The sequence below is a fragment of the Petaurus breviceps genome, unplaced genomic scaffold (genome assembly GCF_028583685.1).
Source record: "Petaurus breviceps papuanus isolate PSGF00001 unplaced genomic scaffold, PetGlider_PUasm1.0 188, whole genome shotgun sequence".
Lineage (NCBI taxonomy): Eukaryota > Metazoa > Chordata > Mammalia > Diprotodontia > Petauridae > Petaurus > Petaurus breviceps.
In genome coordinates this window covers 4883707-4906139 of record NW_027185804.1, presented here as the reverse complement: position 1 = coordinate 4906139, position 22433 = coordinate 4883707, and the positions used below count along the sequence as shown (strand labels likewise).

Below are 22433 nucleotides of genomic sequence, written 5' to 3'. Positions count from 1 at the left end.
TGTTATTACCCATCTCACAGGTGAGGAAACTGATGCTCTAAAACTGGAATGACCTGTTCACAGACACACGGCAAACTAAGGGTCTTTCTCTTTTTAATCAAATTAATGGCCTGTTTTACTGTTTTTACAAAAAACACACTCACTTCTAGTTTTATTTTAATTCAATTTTTTTTCTTTACTTTCAATTTTGTTAACCCCCTCTTTGATTTTCAGGATTTCTACTTTGGTGTACAATTGGGGAGTTTTAATTTGCTGGTTTTCTAGATTTTTTTTTAGTTGCATGTCCAATTATTGTCTTGTCTTCTCTTTTAAGCTCCTCTTCAAGATCCAACCACTTTAGCTGGTTTTTAAGACAACTTCTTCCCTTAATCTACCCTCCCCCTTATTCTCCACTCTCCTTTCTCCCCTTTCCCTCCTATTTCCCTGTTAAATGAAATGTATTTCTGTACTTGGGTGTGGGTGTGTGTAGGTCTGTGTGTCTGTCTCTCTTCTTACCAGTTCAGATGAGAGTAAGGTTCAGGTGCCAGCCATACCCCAAACCCTTCTTCTTTGTTTGTATAGACTTCTGCTTGATTATATGAAATAATTTTCTCTATCTTTCCCTCCCCTGGTCTTCTCCCACCCTTTCCAAAAATTCTTATTTTAAGATCCTTAGTTCATCATAAGCTCTTTTTATGTTTCTCTTGACTCCTGCGTTGGTAATTCAAAGCCTCTACATGGCTCTGGTCTTTTAATCAGGAATGCTTGGAAATCTTCTATTTCACTAAAAGTCCTTTTCCCCATGTATACTCAGTTTTTCTGAGTAAATTATTCTTAGTTGTATGTCTATATCCTTTACCTTTTAGAATACCTTGTTATAAACTCTCTATTCCTTCAGAGTGGTGGCTGCTATGTCCTGGGTAATCCTGATTGTGACTCCTCTGAACTTAATTCTTTCTTTCTGACTACTTACACTATTTTTTCTTTGACCTGGAAGCTGTGAATTTTGGCAATAATGTTCCTGAGGATTTTCATTCAGGAGTTTCATTCAGGAAGTAACAGGTAGATTCTTTCTTATTTTCCCTTTCCACTCTGGTTCTAAGAGATCTAAGCAGTTTTCTTTTGTTTAGTCATGCCCGACTCTCTGTGACCCCATTTAGGATTTTCTTGGCAGAGATACTGGAGTGATTTGCCTGTCTGTTTTGATGTTGTTTTGCCAGATTTGTCCACTGGTGAAGACAGTCCTGTTGTTGAAGAAGTTCTGGAACCTGGCTGTTGGTTAAGAGCTCCTGAGACTGTCCTGCAGACAGAGAGTGAATACTGTCCACTGGTGAAGGACGGTGCTGTTGTTGCAGGGGTCTGGGAACTTTTCTGTTGGTTCAGAAGCCCTGAAGGATTTTCTTGTTGTATGTTTACAGAAATCCTGGGAGAGGGTTTTGCTAATGTTTTCAGGGGTCCTAGGACTGTTCTGCAGACAGAGGATGAATTAATGAAGGGACTGGCAATGTATCTTGTGGCCTTGCTAAGCTTTGTCTCCCCAGGAACAAAGATTGCTGAGAACTTGCCTCATGTCAAGATGAAGAAAAGACCTCCATTTGGGTATTAAGTGCTGTGCTTAAACTTGATGTAACTCTGGGGCAGATTCAATTGTGATCCAGGGGTGGGGAACTTTTGACCTTTTTGTGTTCTATGGTTGAACAAATGAATGTACTTTACTTAGAATGGAAACTGATCTCCATTTGAGAAGAGGGGCTTTGTGGTGGACTAAATGAAGGTACAGCCTAGGGGTGGAGTAGTAATTAGAACAGGGACTTTGTAATTGATTGAATGAATGTAAGGTCCTGGGGTGGGGTAGTACTTGGAGATTATCTAATCATGCTTAGTAAATGCTGTATTTGGAATGATGTCATATTTTGATTCCCTCTGTTCTTAGTTTGTCACTGAATAAAATGGAGAGCACCTATGCTGGTATTCTGAACCTTGGGGAGTTGCCTTTCCTTGGCATTACATTACATATTATAGTAAGGAGGAATATATAGATATATATATGTATATATATATATATACATATATATATAGAGAGAGAGAGAGAGAGAGAGAGAGAGAGAGAGAGAACAGGTATAAGGTGAATTTGAGGGAATGACATTAAAAAATAATTAAGGGATGAGAAAGAGGCATACAGTGGGTACAGAAGGAAGAGAGAAGTGGAATGGAGTAAATTACTTCACATGAAGAAAAGCAAAAAAAACTGTTACAGTGGCAGGAAAGATGGGAGGGCGGACAATGGGCGCAGCTTGAACCTTATACTCATCAGTATTAGCTCAAAGAGAGAATAATATACACAATCAGTTGAATACAGAAATCCATCTCACCAGACAGGAAAGTAGAAGAGGAGGCGATGGGAAGGGGAGGGAGGGGACCTGACAGAAGAGAGGGCAGATGTGGTGGGGGGCACCAGACAGAAGCAAAATACTGTCAAGGAGGGAAAAGGTGAAAGGAGACAGAGGACAAACAGGAGGAAAAAGAGTATGGAGGGAAATACACAGTTAGTAATCATAACTGGGAATGGGAATGGGATGAACACTCCCATAAAACAGAAGCAGAATACAGAGGCAAGCAAAAACCAGAATCCTACAATATATTGTTTACAAGAAACACACAAAGCAGAGAGAGACACACACACAGAATAACAGACAGGGCTGGAGCAGAATCTACTATGCTTCAGAGAGAGTAAAAAGAAAAGCAGGGGTAAGAGAGTCCTGATTTCAGACAAAGCAAAAGCAAAAACAGACCTAATGAAAAGAGATAAGGAAGGAAACTACATCTTGCTAAAAGATGCCATAGACAATGAAGTAATATAAATACTAAACATTTATGCTTTAAGTGGTATAGTATCCAAATTCTTAAAGAAGCAGTTAAATGAGTTATAAGTTCATGACCAACAAGAGATAGAGAGCATTATGAAATGTAAAACAGATAATTTTTATTATATTAACTTAAAAGGCTTTTGCACAAACAAAACCAATGCAACCAAGATCAGAAGGAAAGCAAAAGTCTGGGAAACAATCTTTACAGCAAATATGTCTGATGAAGGCCTCATTTCTCAAATATATAGAGAACTGAGTCAAATTTATAATACAAAGTCATTCCCCAATTGATAAATGGTCAAAAGATATGAAGAGGCAGTTTTCAAAAAAAGAAATCAAAGCTATCTATGGGTATATAAAGAAATGCTCTAAAATCACTTTTGGAGAAATGCAAATTAAGACAACTGGAAAGTACCATCTCACACCCATTAGATTGGTTAATATGGCAAAAAAAAAAAGGGAAATGAAAAATGTTGGGGAAGATATAGGAAAATTGGGACACTAATGCACTGTTCATGGAATTGTGAACTGATCCAACCATTCTGGTTAGCAATTTGGAACTATGCCCAAAGGGCTATAAAACTGTGCATACCTTTGATCCAGCAAAACCACACCTAGGACTATATACCAAAAAGACCATAAAAAGGGAAAAGGACCTACATGCAAAACCATTTATAGCAACCCTTTTCATGGTGGCAAAATATTGGAAATTGAAAGGATGCTGTAGTAATAATGTAATTTGATCCCTTTATATTGGCAAAGCTAACAGGTACTTAATACTTAGTAATTGATCAAGCCTCTGTTAAAGAAACAGAAGGTATGAACCCCTGTTGCTGACATAACAGGAAGGGGTTGAAACAGGAAATGGCTGAAACAGGAAGCAGCTAATGCCATGTGTATATAAGGAGAAGCCTCTGCTGGGTCAGACAGATCTTCTCAGAGCCAGGTTCTGGAGGCTGAGGAAGAGAGGTCCAGGCTGGAGAGAATGATTTTGATTTTGGGAACCTGGGTGAAGTGATTTTGACTGGGAACCAGCCGGAGCTTCTGCTGGGGAGCTACCAGCTTCTCCTGGAAGCTGCCGAAGACTGAGGAAGCATAACTGTGACACTGGTACTTTGTATGAACCTGTTTGTGGTTTTGTTAAGCCTTGACTTCCTGGGAACAGACTGCGAAGGATTTAAGGTGGACTGGACACTGAGCTTCAGTGTGGAACAGGAACAGCACAGAGAGCTGGACAAGGAACTGGGAGCTGTCTGCCTTTGAACCCAGGTGACAGTTTGGTGAATCCAGGTAGGAACTGGGACCATGCAAGGGGATCCAGGGAATCTGAGAGACTATCCGGAGTCAAGCTGAAAGAAGCCTTTACTTGGATACTGTATACTGACTGAGAAGATTGTAACTTATTTGTGACTGAGGGGTGGAGGACTGGTATATTTTACAACTACTCTTTAAGAGAGTACATAGTAGTGACTGATACTGTAACTTAGTGTGCCCCATGAGCGGAGAACTTTGACTATTGTATATTGTGACCCTTTAGGAGGCAAGCCTCCTTAAGGATGATTGAATGATTGAGTTACTAAGTGACTGACTAAATGACTCTACCTTCGTCCAAACTGTGTGACCACTGTGGTGAAAACTATCTGGCCATTTGCTGTGATAAGTTGTTGTGAATGCTGTATTTTTATTATCTGTGATAAGCTGTAACACTGTGAATGCTGTACTTTGATTTACTGTGAATGTTTTCCTCTGATTTCTTATTGAATAGAGAATTCACTATACTATGTAATTAGAACCTTAAAAGCTGTTCACAGTAGCATTCTTCTGGAAAACTCATGCTTAGCTTTACAGATGCCCATCAATTGGGGAATGGTTGAACAAGGTATGGTATATGAATGGAATGGAATGCTACTGTGCAATAAGAAACAATGAACAGGCAGATTTGTACGAACTGATACAAAGTGAAATAAGCAGAACCAGGAAAACATTGTACATAGTATCTGCAACACTGTGTGATGATCAACTATGAATGACCCAGCTCTTCTCAGCAACACAATCCAATGATTTGTACTTGTACAAAGGACTCAAAAAGGAAAATGCTATTCACATCCAGATAAAGAACTGATGGATTCTGAATTCAGATCAAAGCATACTTTTTCACTTACTTTATTCTTTTTTGTATGTTTTTTTTCCTTTTCATCTATTTCTTCTTTCACAACTGTGACTAATATGGAAATATATTTTACATGATAGCATATGTATAACCTGTATCAAACTGCCTACCATTTTAGGAAGTGGGAAGTGAAGGGAGGGAGAAAAATTTGGAACTCAAAATCTTGTAAAAATGAATGCTAGGGGGCAGCTAGGTGGCGCAGTGAATAGAGCACCAGCCCTAGGGGCAGGAGGACCTGAGTTCAAATCCAGAATCAAGACACATAACACCAGCTATGTGATCTCGGGCAAGTCATTTACCCCCAATTGCCCTTCCTTCCCCCCTCCAAAAAAGCAAAAAAAAAAAAAAATGAATGCTAAAAATTGTCTTGACACGTAATTGGGAGAAAAAAATAAAATACTATTTTTAAAAAAGAAAGAAAAAAATCTGATCGCTGCCCTCTTGGTCTGAGCTCTGCAAGTTCCTGACCTGATTCTGGGTCTGCACAATACCCCTGTGGGCTTGCCCCCTGACTGGACTCAGCCCCTATCAGTCAGCTGGAAATCTCTGGAGGTTCAGAGTGGCAGAACCTTAGGCTCCCTTCTGATCTGAGATTCCTGTCCTGATTATTCACCTGCAGGTGTCAAACTGGAGTAGAGGTTGGTATTGAGACCTAACATCTTCTGGGATCAAAGCTATACAACTGCTACTTGATTCTGAACTTGTTCCTCATGACCCCCCAAGTGCAAGCTCCCTCCTCAGTCTGCCCTTGATCTAAAACCCACAACTGGATGTGACCCACAGAGCTACCCATTCAGACCTGTCTTGACTCTTTTATCTCCAGCACTTAGCACTCTGACACATAGCAGGTACTTAATAAATGTTTACTAACTGATAGTAAGTGGTAAGGCCAAGTATCAACAAATCATTTTTTTAGGGGGGGGGGAGGTAGGGTAATTTGGGGTTAAGTGACTAACCCAAGGTCACACAGCTAATAAGTGCCAAGTGTCTGAGGTCAGATTTGAACTCAGGTCCTCCAGACTCCAGGCCCAGTGCTCTATTCACTATGCCACCTTGCTGCCCCCAAGAAATCATTTTTTTAACTAAAGTAGAAGGAAATTGGTAAGGGGACACAGGTAAGCAAGGGAGTGTTGGAATTACTGCATTAAATTTTAATTATACCTGCCTTCCACCCAATAAATGTATGCAGTAGGAAAAAAGAACTGTTTTAGTTTCATAGACATTTTGGTATTATTCTTTGTATGTGGAAATGTCTGCTTTTCTATGTTTATTAAGTTCATAACTAAAAATTTTATTTTTAAGAACCAGAATAAATGCAGATGGTAGAGCCAGGCAAAGTTCTAAAAGACCACCTAACCAAAAATTGAAACTTGACATAATCTAAGGAAATTTCAGTAAATCACTATGGTAATAACTATGATGATCCATTCCAAAAGATCTACTTTACTGTCAGGAATCTTGGTGCCAGAAATAACAGACATAAATATATAAGGTATGTTAGGTTCACATCACCTTCTAATTCTGTCCTTCAGTCACCTTGCCCGACAGAGCCACAAACTTTGCTGCCACTTTTGCCCCTTCCCTCCATTCATCCAATCAAATTGTGTATAGAGTATAGGGCAAAGTATTCAATCTCAGAGGAAATTCATCCTCTGCCCCCATGAAGCCTATAATCTTAAAAGACAATAAGACACTGATAATTATAATATACAAACATACTTAAGTATATTCAAGATCAGAAAAACACTCTGAGATCCAAGAAGTAAGGCGATCAAGGGAGATTACATGAAAGAGATAGCATGTGAGTTAAGCTTTAAAGGATGTTCAGAAATTCAGCAGATAAAGAGAGGGAGGCTGAGTGTTCAGACAAGAGTATCCAGTACAAAGGCACAGAGGCCTTCAGGAGGCTTCCTGGTTCCTTCCAGAAGCAGGAAATAGAGCTGTTTGGGAGAAGTGTCAAGGGTGTGAAAGGTGTCCAATGAAAGAAAGGTGGGGCGGCACCAATAGGGAAGGGGAAGTTCTGAAATCTGCCCCAGCAAGGAACCACTATAGATTTTTAGTGGAGCAGTGGCATGACTTAATAGACAGATTATTCTTGCAACAGTACTGAAGAACAGATTGGATTTGGGGGAAGAGGTAATGAAGAAAGGAAGGCTTGTTAAAATGCTATTGCTATAATATACCCATTGGCTGGTCTTGAGGATGTATACTAGTATAGCAATGGTGAAACTACAGGAGAGGAGAGGGATGTGGATCCCCTCTGCAGTCCTGGTCACCTCACTAGCCTCTGCTCCCATTAGTCTTCTCAGCCTCTAATATTGCTGTCATTTTTCTTGGCCCCAGGTGCTTCTTCTTCTGCCACTGCAACAGGTAGCCTCCTAATCTGCGATTAATATCATGACCCAACACATACACACACACACACACACACACACACACAACACATACACACACAGACCTGGCCACCATAAATTACTATGTTTCTGTATGGGGGGCAGGACCCCTTCAGCATAGACCTCCATCAAGTTCCCTTCTGATGTTCCTTCAAAGTATGGTGGTTACCCTGGCTTCTTGAATGCTCCATCCATACAATACAAGTTCCAAAAGCTTCCATCACACTAAAAAGGCTTCTAGTACTGTTTCAGCAACAGATTCCATCTGCTTTCTTTGGACTAGCCCAGCTAAGAGCAGACAAGCTCAGCACCAAGAGCCTACTTACTGGGGGATAAATTCTCTGACCACATCAAATCCATAAAACAAAACAAAACAAAAAAATCACAATCACTCTTAGACCTAAGCAGATGAATTCTACAGTAATGGTGACAGAGGAGAAGAAAAGAAAATGGGGGCAGAGTCAAGATGGCGGAGTAGAAGCAGGACCTCCCTACTGCTCCGGCTCCCACCTTCCCCAATTCATGTAAAAGGGGACTCTGAACAAACTGAGGACAGCCCGGCAGGCCAGCAGGAATCGGCCAGCCCCACACCAAGGCTTTAGCCCCAGGACAGGCCTGACCAGCCTCCGGCTGGAGGGACTCCAAATCAGCAGCAGCTGTGGCCTTTTCTAGATTTATCAACACATAGATGCGAAGGACAAAGTGAGAGGTCAGTGCAGTCTGGACTTTGGGACCCAGTAGTTGGGAGTGCATCGGCTTTTGCCCCCAGGGCGAGAAGCCGCTGTGACTCCTCCATGCAGCCGGCACTGCAGAGTGTAGGGGGGCCAAGCAATCAGTCTGAGGGGTAATCACTCTTGCTTTAACCTGCTTGGATCTGGATTGCAGTCTAGGGTGGAGGTCCTGGGGTGTGTGACCAGCTTGCCAGAGCGTGTGGAGACCTCAGAGAGGGCACCCATCTAATACCTCTGGCAGCTGAGAAAACCCCAGCGTTTGGGATGAAAGCTCCCCTGTCTGGTGGCAGAGTCCTACTGTGGCAAAAAGCCCAGGGGTCATGTGACTGAGGGGCGACATGACCGGGCTAAGGAAGCAAAGCAAACAGAAGACTCCAACATTAGACTCCAATTTTGGGGACAAAAAGGATCAAGGCATGGAACAGGAGGAAGACAGTGAAGTCACAACTCCTGCACCAAAAGCTTCAAAGGAAAATATAAGCTGGTTACAGGCCATAGAGGACCTTAAGAAGCAGATAAGAGAAGTGGAAGAAAAATTGGGAAGAAAAATGAGAACGATGCAAGAAAATTATGAAATGAGAGTCAACAGCCTGACTAAGGAAAATCATACCTTAAAAAATAGACTAATTCAATTGGCAAAAGAGCCCAAAAAGGCAAGGAGGAGAAGAATGCCTTAAAAGGCTGAATTTGCCAGATGGAAAAAGAATCTCAAAAGCTCACTGAGGAGAATCATTCCCTCAGATTTAGAATGGACCAAAGGGAAGCTAATGACTTTAAGAGAAATCAAGATGATGTTAAATAGATCCAAACAAATAAAAGAATAGAAAGCAACGTGAAATATATCATGGGAAAACCACTGACCTGGAAAATAGATCCAGGAGAGATAATTTAAAAATTATTGGACTACCTGAAAGCCACAATCAAAGAAAGAACCTAGAAATCATCCTCCAAGAAATTCTCAAGGAAAATTTCCCTGATGATATAGAACCAGAAGGCAAAATAGAGATTGAAAGAATCCACCAATCACCTCCTGAAAAAGATCCCAAAAACAAAACTCCTAGGAATATTATAGCCAGGTTCTGGAATTCCCAGATCAAGGAGAGAATATTACAAGCAGCCAGGAAGAAACAATTTTAATATTGTGGAAACACAATCAGGATAACCCAGGATCTGGCAGCTTCTACACTGAGGGATCGAAGGGCCTGGAATATGATATTCCAGAGGGCAGAAGAGCTGGGATTAAAACCAAGAATTACCTACCCAGCAAAAATAAGTATCATGTTTCAGGGGAAAATATGGTCATTCAGTGGAATAGAGGACTTTCAAGCATTCTTGATGAAAAAACCAGAGTTGAATAGAAAATTTGACATTCAGATACAAGAAGCAAGAGAAGCTTGAGAAGGTAAACAGGGAAAAGAAATCATAAGCCACTGATCAAAATTGAACTATAACTTTCCTACATGGAAAAACGATAATTGTAACTGATGAAACTTTTCTCAGTATGAAAATAATTGAAGGGAAAAGAAATATATATATGTCTATATAGGAGGGTATACAGGCATATGAATACATATGTGAATGTATGTACATATGACAGCAAAAATACTGGAATATAAGGTTCAGAAATAAGAAACAAGAGAAGTAAATGGTTTTTAGTAATAAAAAGAAGGCTCATACACATATATTCATTTATACATACATGTCTACATATATCTATATACCAATATTTCCTTCAAGAAAGAAAGCACTAGACATGGAAAACACCAAATAACATCATGAAAACAAAAAATATATTTTAACAAACAAAAAAAGAAATCATCTCCAAATAACAGTCTGTGTATAATCAACTTTTATTCCAAATATCAAAGACCAAATTATATAGCAGGCACTTGAGTTAACTCCAACCTGATCTATTTTTTTTTAAAAACAAAGTAGTAAGTTTTAGTAGTAAAAAAAAAAAAAAGAACATCAAAAGGAACTATCACCATTTCTGGGGAATGCTTAATTAACGTAAATCAATCACCACAATGAGGGGACCAATAGAGCCTACAAACCACATTAGACAGCAAATATTCGCTCCCCTCAAAAAGTCAACAGCAAAAATGGTTTAGAATATAAATTAATGTGTAACATGTTACAGATGAATATGGAAGAGCATTTCATAAAACAAGAAAAGAAACTGAAGGAAAAACAAGTTTACCTAAAGTTTAGAGAGAGACTAAATTAAGTCAGATCACCACAAGGACATTTAAGGACAAAAATGGTAGGAGGATAAACGAAACAATGGCAAAGGTGCCAACGTTTCCATTTTTCTCCATAAACGACAACAGAAATATCACATTGTAACTGTAACATTAACATCCTCGATGAGGCAGGAGGGAGGAAAAAGGGAACTGATAAAAATACTTGGACTAAGGATAGCCAGAAAAGATCTATACAAAAGAACACAATTGTGGTGATCAAGCCTCAAAATACCAGAAAAAGGAGAGAATATTTTAGGCTTGGAAAAAATTATATACTCTGTATATATCACCTCCTCTTCCACACCCCCAACAACCGAGGAAATATCAATAAGTTACCAACTCACATGCCCACTTTCCCATCTCTACAAAATCTTTGTGAAATTAACTCACACGTGCATAGACTATCCTTGGTGAAGGCATGAGAAACAAACAGTCAAGTTTTCACAAGGGATATTCTGTGGCATAAATCTTTACAGTCACACAACTGACTGAAAAGTATAGAAATGATCTTGCTTTACCACTAGCTTAAAAAAGTTAAGTAAAGCAAATTCTCACCTCTCCTCCAACACAGAAGAAAACAACAAGGCTAACATCAAAATCATACAAAATTCCTCTCAGGATGAAACAGAGACAGTTCTGTTCAACGATGCTCAGGCTTTTAATCCCAAGTAAGACTGAGCCAGGAAGGTGCACGCTTATCCAAGGTGCTTGCAGCCATCAGGGAGGACAGCCAGCACAAAGTCAAAATGCAAGTGAGATTCTCTATAGACAGTGAGGCCCTCCAGGAGCTCTTGTGTACATATGACACTGTGTCTCCTAGGGCCAGTCCTGAACACTGCAGCGCCCCCCGCTCCATATAAAAGGCTGACTTATCTGATATGAACCTGCCTGCCTCTCTGGGATCCTGACAGTCTTTTCCCTCTGCCTAGTCTCTGATTCTTCTCTTTCAAGTCTGCCAGGGACTCCCACTTGTAACACATAGAGACTGCACCAAAGGAGAGAATACTGGCCTCAGAGTCTTGCTTTCTTGACCACACTCTCAGATCAGGAATGCTTACATCCAGGCTTCCAGATTTTAACAACCAAAGCCTTGTTAAAGAATAACTTTTTCACTAATTTATCAATTATCTGTACTCAGAAACTGTTCAAGTTTTAAAGAGAGGCATATGTTTAAATTCTTGGTTTAAATTTCAGGAGGGAATCCCTAACCCTCGAATGGCAAAATAAATACTCAAGCAAAAGGACTCATTCATACTCTATTCCCCCTTGGGTGTTACATACAGCTATGCTTTCCAATTTTTCTTAAGAACAGATAACTGGAAAATAACGATTATAACACTGTCCCAATGAACTTCAACAGTGAAACCCAAAATACAAAGAAGCTCACCGAATAGGTGCCACACGACTCACTTCAATAAATGATAACTAAAAGGCATCAGGGCACAGCGGACAGAAAGCCAGCTTCACAGTAAGGACAATGTAGGCCCAAGCCTCGCCTCTAGGACGTAAAGGCCGTGTGATCACAAGGAGCCCCCTCACTTCTCAGTGTCCGAGGTAACTCTCCAAGGGTGCCACTTGCATAGACAGTGCCAATCTCCATGAGTAGAGGAAATATCTCACCAAGAGCTCCCAACACTGATGAAATCACAGAGCCAGTGAAAAATAAGAACTGGAATTCATCAAAGTTGTATATTATATAATTTTATGTAGCTATAATATGATGGATAGCTGGTAAAGAGGCATGTTACCTCTTAATCATGAGCATAAATATTAATTTGGCCACTGGTTTACAGAATTCTTCTCCAAGGTACAATCCCTTTTTTACCTGAGGGGTCCCTCTGTTATACCCCTGACCTCCCTGGAGCACAGGGACTCCTCCAGACTGCCTTTAGGGAACCACCCAAGGAGCTGCTTTATCCTGGGCCACACACCAGGCAGGCCTTCTTCTGGGATCACGCAGAGCCTGGTTCCTTAGCTAGTGTAGGACATGAGCCCGCCTGCCTGCCTCTCCTGGATCTGGACACACTCTTCTCACCCTGCCCAGGCTCCAAGTCTCTTTCTAAGCACTCCTCCTTGAAGTGAACAGAGACTAAGTGTCTCTCTTGCCAACACTGCTTCAAAGGCACCATTGACAAACAGCAGCTTAATGACAGTTCTTTCAGCAAGGACTGGCTACAGAGATGAGAAGTTGCTCTCCTACCTTTTCCAAAATGAACTTGTTTAAATACGGCATATAGCCCTGATTGGAGACAGGCCCCTCGTCGTCATCCCGAAAGTGTTCTTCCAGGGCCACGGGGTCATGTGGAACCTTCAACACCGTACACAGATTGTGAGACAGTACCTAAAAGGACAAAGGTCTTTGAGACAGCAAACCACAACACTCATTGGCAATAGTACCCCACCACCACAACCACCACCACCACCAAGAGCTCAGCTCCTCTCCCTGGGATATCCAGTAAACCAAAAGAGGGTGAATGGAAAGGGGCCGCCAGCATCCCCTTGGCGCCTGCCTCCTGGCAGCCCCACACAAGCCTGCACTGGAAAGGAGAAAGGCCAAGAACATGTTCTGAGGACCCCGGGGAAAGCTCTGGAGTCTGCTCTCAGTTCTGTCCTAACTAGCTAGGAGATCCTGCACAAGGCGTTTCATCCTTTGGGGACTTTGTTCTCCATCTAGAAAATGGGGAGGGGAGAGTTCATATCCTCTCAGGTCCCTCCCAGCGCTAAAATTCTGTTTAGTCTTCAGTGCAATTCAACTCAATTTGACAAACATCTATTAAGTGCCTATAACATGCAAACCTGCCCTCTGTTCTATGGCTACAACTCAAAGAGTCCACACAAAAATAAAAGAACTAACCTGTATACACAAATAAGTGTGTAATCGGGAAGAAAAGGGTGAAAAGAGTGAAGACAGGCCAAGTAAACATGAAAAGTGATGGATACTGAGGTGAGAGAGAATAAAAAAAATCCACACCAATTTATTTCTGCCTGCCTCTCCTGGATCTAAAAAGTTCACCGTGTCTAAAACAACTTGTTGAAAACATTTTATGTAGCTCTGAGCCTATAAGGGGAGTGACCAGCCATCAGGCCACCAGCAAACATGCTGGGACATCGAGCTGGGTGCACTTAATTGGTCTGGGGCCTTCCTTCACTTCTCAGACATTTATTGGTTTTGTGACCCTGGGCATGTCACCTGATCTCTCCATGTCTCACTCTCCTCATCCATAAAATGGGAAAGGTTGGACTCACTTGTCCTCTACAGTCCCTCCCCTACCAGCTCTTAATCTGTGACCTATAAATCAAAACAAGGAAACCTTTAAGTCACATAGCTTCACATGTACATCTCTGAACACACTAAACAAATTCATCTAAGTCTTCCTGCTGAGACGGCCAACCTCAGGTTAAAGTTCACCTCACTTCTGAAAACAAAAGTAACCGCCACATTCGACATTAGGGAGATGGCTTTAAAGGATGAAGAGTCAGAGGCCAAGAAGATATTAGCACAGGAGGGGGCCTTTCCTCTTCCTCAGAGTGTCTGCAAAGAGCTTGCTTTGAATCTCTTTATGTTTATCCATGAAGAGAACGTGTGCAAATCCCCACTCTGCATTTGTTTTACTTCCAGTGTACAGAAAAGGGGCTTCCCAGATAGTCTTTCCTACATGCTCAAATGGTTTTAAGGAAGTAGGCAAAGTAAAGGGAGTAAATACAAAAGAGATTCTAAATGCAGTGAGGAAAACTTATCACAACTGTGCAAAGCATCAAGGAGCCATTTCTAAGGAATAAGACGGAACAGGAGGAAGGAAAATCCCAAGCTTAAAGCCTGGGCCCTGCCCTGTGGGTCCCCCTCTTCACCCCAGCTCTAGCCAAAGCAGCTTCAATTCCTCTCCCTCCAACTCTACCTCATGTGAAAATGAAGAACTCTACTCAGGCTGGGTTCCGGCCCTAAGACCCTTCTCCCCATTCAGGAATGTTCCGGACTTTACTCAACACACTGTATTTACCCAGTAAAAGGAACCAAGTGTATAGAAAGCTCTCCTGTGCTTTTCAAGTCAGGACAAATGGAGTAGCAAGGAAAGCATCAACAAGGAGGACGAGAAGAAATTGCTAAGAGAAGGGAGAAGAACAAAGTTGTATCCTGAAGTTTAGAAGTCTTTATTCTTCATAACACTTAAAAAGCACAAACTGTATCTAAAAGGTTTTATTTCAGTTAAGAATTACAATGACATTTTGAGGACCAGACAATCGACACTCCACGTAACTGCTAACTGCGGGTTACAAAGCACTTTCTGTACATTATAAAGTTGGATCCTTCCTGGGAGGAAGGGTTGGCAGAGGTTATTACTACCACTTTACACAGAGATGAGCAAAGACTGCCTCAAGGTCACACATGCAGCTAGGCCAGGGCAGAATTAGAGACACCTTCCATGTCTCCAAACCCTAATCGCTTCTCACCACAGCAGGATGGCCGAGGTGAGCCCACAGAGCCCAGCATCACTGGGTGGGGCCCAGGACTCCAATGTGATTAATTACATTCTGCTTCACTCACAATTACTAATAGATCCTTTTGTACTTGGAACAACGTATAGCCCTTCCTATAAAAAGGTGACAGTTACATTACAGCCTTTTAGTAGTAATGGTGTTGGGTCTGCACAGATTTCCCCACATTTTCTCTTACTTCTTAACATGTAATCAGCAGCATGATAATGGACCAGTCTATGGCTGGGTCAGGGCCAGGCTACCTGGGTCCCCTAGAAAACTGAAACTGATGCTGCAAGCTTTGGAGAGCACAATGCTCTCAACAACACAGCTCCCTGGTCGCTGCTTTACTGTAAGCCACAAGCCTTAGGGGAAAACCACTGCTGAGCTTAGCATAGCAGCAACCCCACTTTACAGATGGGAAAATAAAGGCCAAAGATCACAAAATCTTGATTTAAAAGAAAAAACTGACCATATATTTAATCAGGACATTTGATTGTTCTCTTTTTTAAAAAAGTTGGATGGCTATAGCAAACACCTTCCATTAAATGTGTTAAGTAGCCATACAACTGTGAAGCATTTTTTTCTGTTTTCCCATTGTCAAATATTGAATTATTACCACCACATTAAAAGATATATTTCTATTCAAGAAACCTCTCTCTCCAGTTCATCTGCTGAATTCTGCTATGGCTTCTAATTAATGACATAAGTCCCTGCTAAGATCTGCTCAGCCTCTGACTTTTCTGGGGTTTGCTTTTCATCCTTTAAGCACTTCAAGCAAGAACTATCATGAAAAAGAAATCAAGGCTTCCCAATAGATTAAATGAACAGGCAATTTTCAAAGGAAGACATCCAAGCTATCAACAGCTCTATGAAAAAAATGCTCCAAATAACTAATAAGTAGAGAAATGTAAATTTTAAAAACTATTAGATTTTAACTCACACTTGCCAGATTGGAGATGACAAAAAATGTAAAGTGATAATTGTTGGGGATGCTGCAAGAAGACAAGCACAATAATGTGCTATTGGAGGATATAAGAAATCATCCAGCATCTCTGGAAAACAATTTGGAACTATGAGCAAAAAGTTACTAAACTGCTGATTTCCTTTAACCTAGAAATACAGCTACTAGTCCCATACCCAGAGATCAAAGAAAGTGGAATAGGACCCATATGTAGAAAAATATTTATAGTGGGTTTGGGGAGGTAGCAAAGAATCAAAAACTAAAAGAGTGCTCATCATTTGTGAAATGGCTTAAGAAATTATGCTATAAAAATATAATGTAACACTATTGTACTAAAAGAAGTGACAAAAGGGATGATTTCGGAGAATTCTGGGAAGACATGTATGCAGTGGCACAGTACAGGGAACAGAACCAGAATAATTTATAAAACACTAACAATGAACAGTTTGGAAAGATTTAAGAACTCCGATCAATGTAAAGCCAAATTGCAATTCCAGAGGACCCACCTCCTGACAGAGAGGTGATAGACTCAGGGTATAGAAGGAAACATACACTGTTGGATACAGCAAAAGTATGAATTTGTTTTAAGTACACTTACTTGTTACAGGGATTGTGGGGGGTTATTTTGGGAGGAGAGATCTGGGTGGTAGAGAATTACTCATAATATTCCCCCTCAAAAAGGGGGAAAAAAGCATTTTTTTAAATTCAAAGGAGAAAGTGCAGAAGTAAACACACAGACCTGCTGTGAAAGCAGCAGATTAAATAAATGATGTACTTTTTATAAAACAAGCTGTATGTGATAGAAAATCAGTTTCACATGTAATCCTTTCTTTTCTAATTTTTTATAGTGTTTGCTAAATACAGAATAAAAAATAATTTTTAAAAGTTTTAAGGAAAATGAAATCAAGAGATATGTACTATATCTATTGGTTCAATATAGTGTATAAATATTATATATATATACTAAATATAGTACAAACAATATTCCCAAATCTGCTTTGCCATACCAATCAGTTCTTCACAGAACCAGACACAATCATAACAAAATCTTTATACAAAATGCAAACTGCACCAACAAAAACATCTAAGGCCATCATTCCCCAATAAGTAAGTGATAAAAAGATATGAATGAACTAATCTCAAAAGAAAAATCATAAATTATTAACAACCACATAAAAGAGTGCTCCAAATCACTAAGAAAAAAGTGTATCAAAATAACTCCTAAGTTTTACCTCACACCCAGTAAAATGGCAAAGAGGAAAAAAGAAGAGAACTGTCAATGTTGGGGGAGTTATGGAAAGACATGATGCATACAATTGGTCAAACCACCATAGAAATTTGGAATTATTTAAAGAAAATGACTTAAAAGCCCCTTTGATCCAAATCTCCCATTACTAGGTATATAATCCCAAGGTCAGTAAGAAGAAGAAAGGCACTACTTAAAACAAAACATTTATAATTGTATTTTTTTATAATGGTAAAGAACTGGAAACAAAGTAGATAACCTATTGATTGGGGAACAATTAAACAAAACAAAGTATAGTACAAGAATGCAATGGAATATTACTCTGTTATTAAAAAACAAACATAATAAACACAATGAATAATGGGAAGACTTATATAAGCTGATGCAAAGTGAAGTAAGCAGAACCAGGAAAACAATCTATATAACAACTATACCAAGAGGCAGAAAGAGCTCTGGATTTGGAATCAAAGGATCTGGTTTGGCCACTTACCATCTGTGTGACCTTGGACAACTCACTTAACCTCTGTGGGACTGAGGTTCATCATCTGAGGGGGTTTGACTAGATAGCTGCTAAGGTCTCTTCTAGCTCTAAATCTATGATCCTAATGATCAAGTGTAAATGGAAACAACAACAAAAACAGCCAAGAATGACTATTGCAAAAATAATCTAACTTTCCCCTCCCCCCCCCCAAAAAAAAGAAATATGAAAAAAATACCTTCTTCTCCTCTTTCTTCTGGAGGTTTGGGGTGGAGGAAAAGGAGAGATAGAACTGAATACTACAGGCCTGTATATAATTCCAGTTTGGTTTTGGGGTGTGTTTTTTTCAATATGTTGGCTAGTTTTGTTGAACTGGTTTTTCCTTCTTTATTCTTTGCTACAAGGATGACTCTCTAGGAGAGGTGGGGGAGGGATACACTGGAAAATGTAGATGATATTTTTTTTTAATGGACAAGAATGTCAAGTGGGTATATAAGGGGAAAAAAGCTGATGAAGAACTTGCCCACCCAGGTTTTAAAACACATTATGACATAATTATCATCAAAATCATCTAGTCCTGAGAAAACACAGGAAAGTAAATCGATGGTCTAGAACAGAGATCTCAGACACTGAACCAAATAAATGTAAAAGATGAATGCTTGACAACAAGCTTGTAGAAAATAAAACTAGAGAACAGATTCATCATTTAATACATGCAATTAGAAAAATGGCTAGCCATGTAGTAGGAATATATTCATTTCTCATACCATATATCAAAATGTATTCTAGCTGGATAAAATACATTTTAAAACTAATTACTAAAATATGGAAGAAAATAGAATATTTAATTCAATTGTCTATTAAAAATGGTATCCATTATACACAAAATGAAGAAAAATTGGAGATAAAATGTGTTTGATAAAATAAAAATAAATTTATGCAGAATAAACTTATTATTAAAAAGAAAATTAAACTGGAAAAAAGCAGAGTTAATATAAAAGATTAAAAACTTGACATTTACAATTTATAAGGAACTATGAAAAAATATTAAAAGGTAACACCCAGTCCCCAGTGGGCAGTCAAGCAATACGAACGATTTTCCAAAAACCATACACAGGCTGTAAAAGTCACTTGAAAAAAATGTTCAACTTCCCTAATATCCAAAGAATTAAAAACTCTTAGTTACTAAACAATCAGTCAGGTAAGAATTATGGACCTACTATGTGCTGGGCATTATGCTAAGCACTGGGGATACAGAGAAAGGGAAAATCCAGTCCCAGTTCTCGAAGAGCTGACAGACTAACAAGGAAGACAACATGAAAACAGCTTTGTACGGACAAAATATATGCAGGATAAAATGGAGATAATCAACAGAGGTAAGACATGCAGAGAGATCAGGAAAGGCTTCTTGGTTGACCGTGTCATTTTAGTTGGAACCTGAGGGAAGCCAGGAGCCCAAGATGAGAAGCGATAGAATTCCAAGCCAGTGCCAATGCCAAGAGTGGGGAGGTAGTCTTAAATGAGGACCTGCCAGGAGGCCAGTGTCACAGAGTACAAGGGTATGAGTAAGGAGTAAGCAGAATGGAAAGGAAGGAGGGTACCAAGTTATCAAGGGCTTTGAATGCCAAGCGGGATTTTCTATTTGATCCTAGAGGTGATGGGAAGCCACTGGCATTTGCTGAAGAGAGGTGACATGGTCAGATTTGCCCTTTAGAAAGATAAATTTGATGGTTGAAGAAAAGACAGACTGAAGTGGAGAGAGACTTGAGACAGAAAGACCAAGGAGCAGGCTAATGTAATAGTCCGGTTTGAGATGACGAGGGGTGATAAGCACCATTAGAGGCTACAGGGAAAACAAGAAGGAGACTTGAGAAAGGGTCATTTGATCTGGCAATCAAAAGATCCCTGGTAACTTTGAAGAGAACAGTTTCATTTGAATGAAGAGATCAGAAGCCACACTTTCAAGAGGTAAGTATAAAGAGCAGCCAGGTGGTAAGTGAATAGAGTACCAGCTCTGGAGTCCGGAGGAACTGAGTTCAAATCTTGCCTCAGACAGTTAACACAAAAACTAGCCGTGTGACCTTGGGCAAGTCACTTAACCCCAATTGCCCTCCAAAAAAAAAAAGAGTTAAGAATAAAATGAGAGGAAATAAAGTGAAGGCTTCTATTGTAGACAGTGTTCTCATACCCATCAAACTGGAAAAATAATTGAAAGTAATAAACAATGTTCACAAGATTGTGGGAAAATGAGTATGAGAATATACTAAAAATAAAGATTTTTAAAAACTGATGCAATCTTTTTGGAAAGTAATTTGACTGACAGAAAATAATTATAAAATTATAAAAATAATAATGCCCTATTACAAATTCCTGGGGAAGGAGGAAATCTAGAAGTTTCTATGACATAAAAACAAAATGCATCAATAAAACTGATTAGAACAAAAATGCTTTAATAAAGAGAGGCTTTGTCACAGTAATTCTGTCACTAGAAACATGGCTGGGAAGTGTTAACACACAATGCAGGGTCCACTCAGGTAGTTATTGGCATCCTGATTTGTTATTGTAAAAAAAAAAAAAAACACAGGAATGGTTAAATAGATGCCTAAACATTCACATACAGAATACTACAATGCAAGATTGAAAAGTATAAGGCCAAAAGAATCCAGAAAGACCTTTATGAAGTCACACAGTTTAAACAGTAGAACCATAAGATCTCTCAAAGTGCTCACTCTTGCAGAAACAGAAGGGAACAGAAATCAAAGCATGAAACGAGCCAGTAGACACAAAGGAAGTAACTCACAAGCTTTAAGGGACTTCTTATGTACTAAAATTCATCTATACAAACAGTTGTTAAATGAAGTGGTTTTATTAGTGGGGGTCAGTATGAAGTGCCAGTCTCAAAGCAAGGAAGGCCTGGCATCAGACAGTCCTGCCTCTGGCACTGGTTGTATGACCCCAAGGAAATCATTTAACCTCTCAGGGTTTTAGGCACTTGTAAGTTGCAAAGAAGTTACCAACTTAAATTGGCAAAGGAAGCTTACTTGCCTAGAGTTCCCTATGCCAATGGAATCACAGGTCCCGGCCTTACTTTGCTATCAAAAAACAAACCAACCACAAACCTATGTCTTGAAAAGCTGTATTTCAGCATAGTTAAGAAAGGGCTTGAGTTTCTGAATCCTCCCAGAAAGTATTTCAAAATAATGAAGTCAAAGAATTCACCCTTCTAAAACTGTTAAGATTCCATGGAGATTCCAGGGGTGGCTAGGTGGCACAGTGAGTAGAGCACCGGCCCTGGAGTCAGGAGGACCCAAGTTCAAATTCGGCCTTATACACTTAACACACACTTAACACAAAAACTAGCCGTGTGACCTCGGGCAAGTCACTTAACCCCAATTGCCCTCAAAAAAAAAAAAAGATTCCATGGACTTTGCAACTGGCCCAATAGACAAATGAAATGTTTTTCTTTACTCCAGATAACCAGGTTTTACCAATGTAAAAAATGAGCGGTTAATTGCAGGTGATGGACACAGTGCCTGACTACAGAACAAGTCTTTCTTTTTAGGCATGAACATTTTCTAAGAGTTTCAGAAAACATCAAAATAACAGCAAGCAAATCATTGGAAAATTCCTCCTAACAATAAACCACTATGACCAATTTCCTATGATCATTCTACACAGACAGGAGTATTGTCTCCCAGGGAGTCCTGCCCCATTCCACAAGGAGTCAGTTTTCCCCTTCCTGACAACATCCTAACTTCTAGCTCTCCTTCCCTTCGGTCATTCCTTTTAAGTTCAGATTCTCTGATAGACTATTCTATTCTTGCTCATGACTCAGTGATCTAAGATCACTGACTCCTCCCTCTCTCTCAAGTCTAATTAACTCATGCTTTACAAGTTCTCTCCCCAATCCCAATCCTTTCCACTGACACCATCTACATGGCATTCAAATGGTGTTTTACAATTTACAAAGTACTGCACCTAAATTATCTCATTTCAGCCTTAGAAGCACTCTCTGAAGTAGAAAGCATAAATATTTTGCAGATAAGGAACTTAGGAAATGACTTGATCAAAGTCACAGGACTAGACAGTGGCAGGCAGAGTGCCTGGCTTCCTGGATCTCCTGGAAAGACTGAGATCAAATTCCACCTTACTTCTGCAAAAAGTCCTTCCTAGCCGGCCCTTCCCAATCCCACTCTCCAAGTGCCTTCTCTAGGAGATTCTCTCTCATTTACACTTTCTACATTTCCAAGGACCTCAGCTATCTCCAGCTGCTTTCGCCTTTCTTTGTAAGACCCCATACTCAGCACAGTGACTGCTTGGCACACAGAAAGGGCTTAATAAATGCTTGTTGTCTAACTCAAACCCACGTCTGTAGGCCCATGGACTAAAATCCATTGCTCTTTCTTGTATGAGAGTAGCTTCTCTGGCTTGTGTTATTTTGTTCCTAGACTAGGGGCTCCTACTTTTGGCCTCAGGCACTCCTCTCTCAAATTCGTCCTCATTGGAGAATCCTAGAACCAAGTTCATCTTAGAACTGGAAGAAAACCTTAGAAGCCTTCTACTCTGACCCCCTGGTTTTACAGGTAAGGAAACTGAGGCCCAGAGAGATGGTCACAGGGCTACTAAGTGTCAGAGATGGGATTTGAGTCCAGGACCTCCAACTCCATTGATGCGACCCCTCCCTCACTTCTTAAAACATTTACTTTAAATGTTATTCCTCTGCTTAAAGGCATGGCATTAAGGCACTGCTAAACATGGCATAGCAGATGGTACATTCACTCATTCCCTTCCACCTCCACCCATCTCTACCCTCGTAAAGTTTACCTGTCCTTCCAAGCCCAGCTTCTCCTTAAGCCTTCTCCAACTAAATGTGTTATCTCCTTTCTGCA

The 22433-nt window shown here is 40.0% G+C and overlaps 1 protein-coding gene and 1 long non-coding RNA gene across 4 annotated transcripts in view; one reads left to right on the top strand and one right to left on the bottom strand.

The window, feature by feature from the left end:
- The window catches only part of LOC138163740 (uncharacterized), a 255265-nt gene that overhangs the window by 14437 nt on the left and 218395 nt on the right, over positions 1-22433 (top strand). The gene's annotated exons all lie outside the window — the stretch shown is intronic.
- Positions 1-22433, bottom strand: part of SWAP70 (switching B cell complex subunit SWAP70) — an 89247-nt gene that overhangs the window by 54845 nt on the left and 11969 nt on the right. For both annotated transcript variants that reach the window (XM_069091205.1, XM_069091206.1), the window contains exon 2: positions 12584-12724. In XM_069091205.1, coding sequence (XP_068947306.1) covers positions 12584-12724 — 141 coding nt within the window. The remainder of the gene's footprint in view (positions 1-12583; positions 12725-22433) is intronic.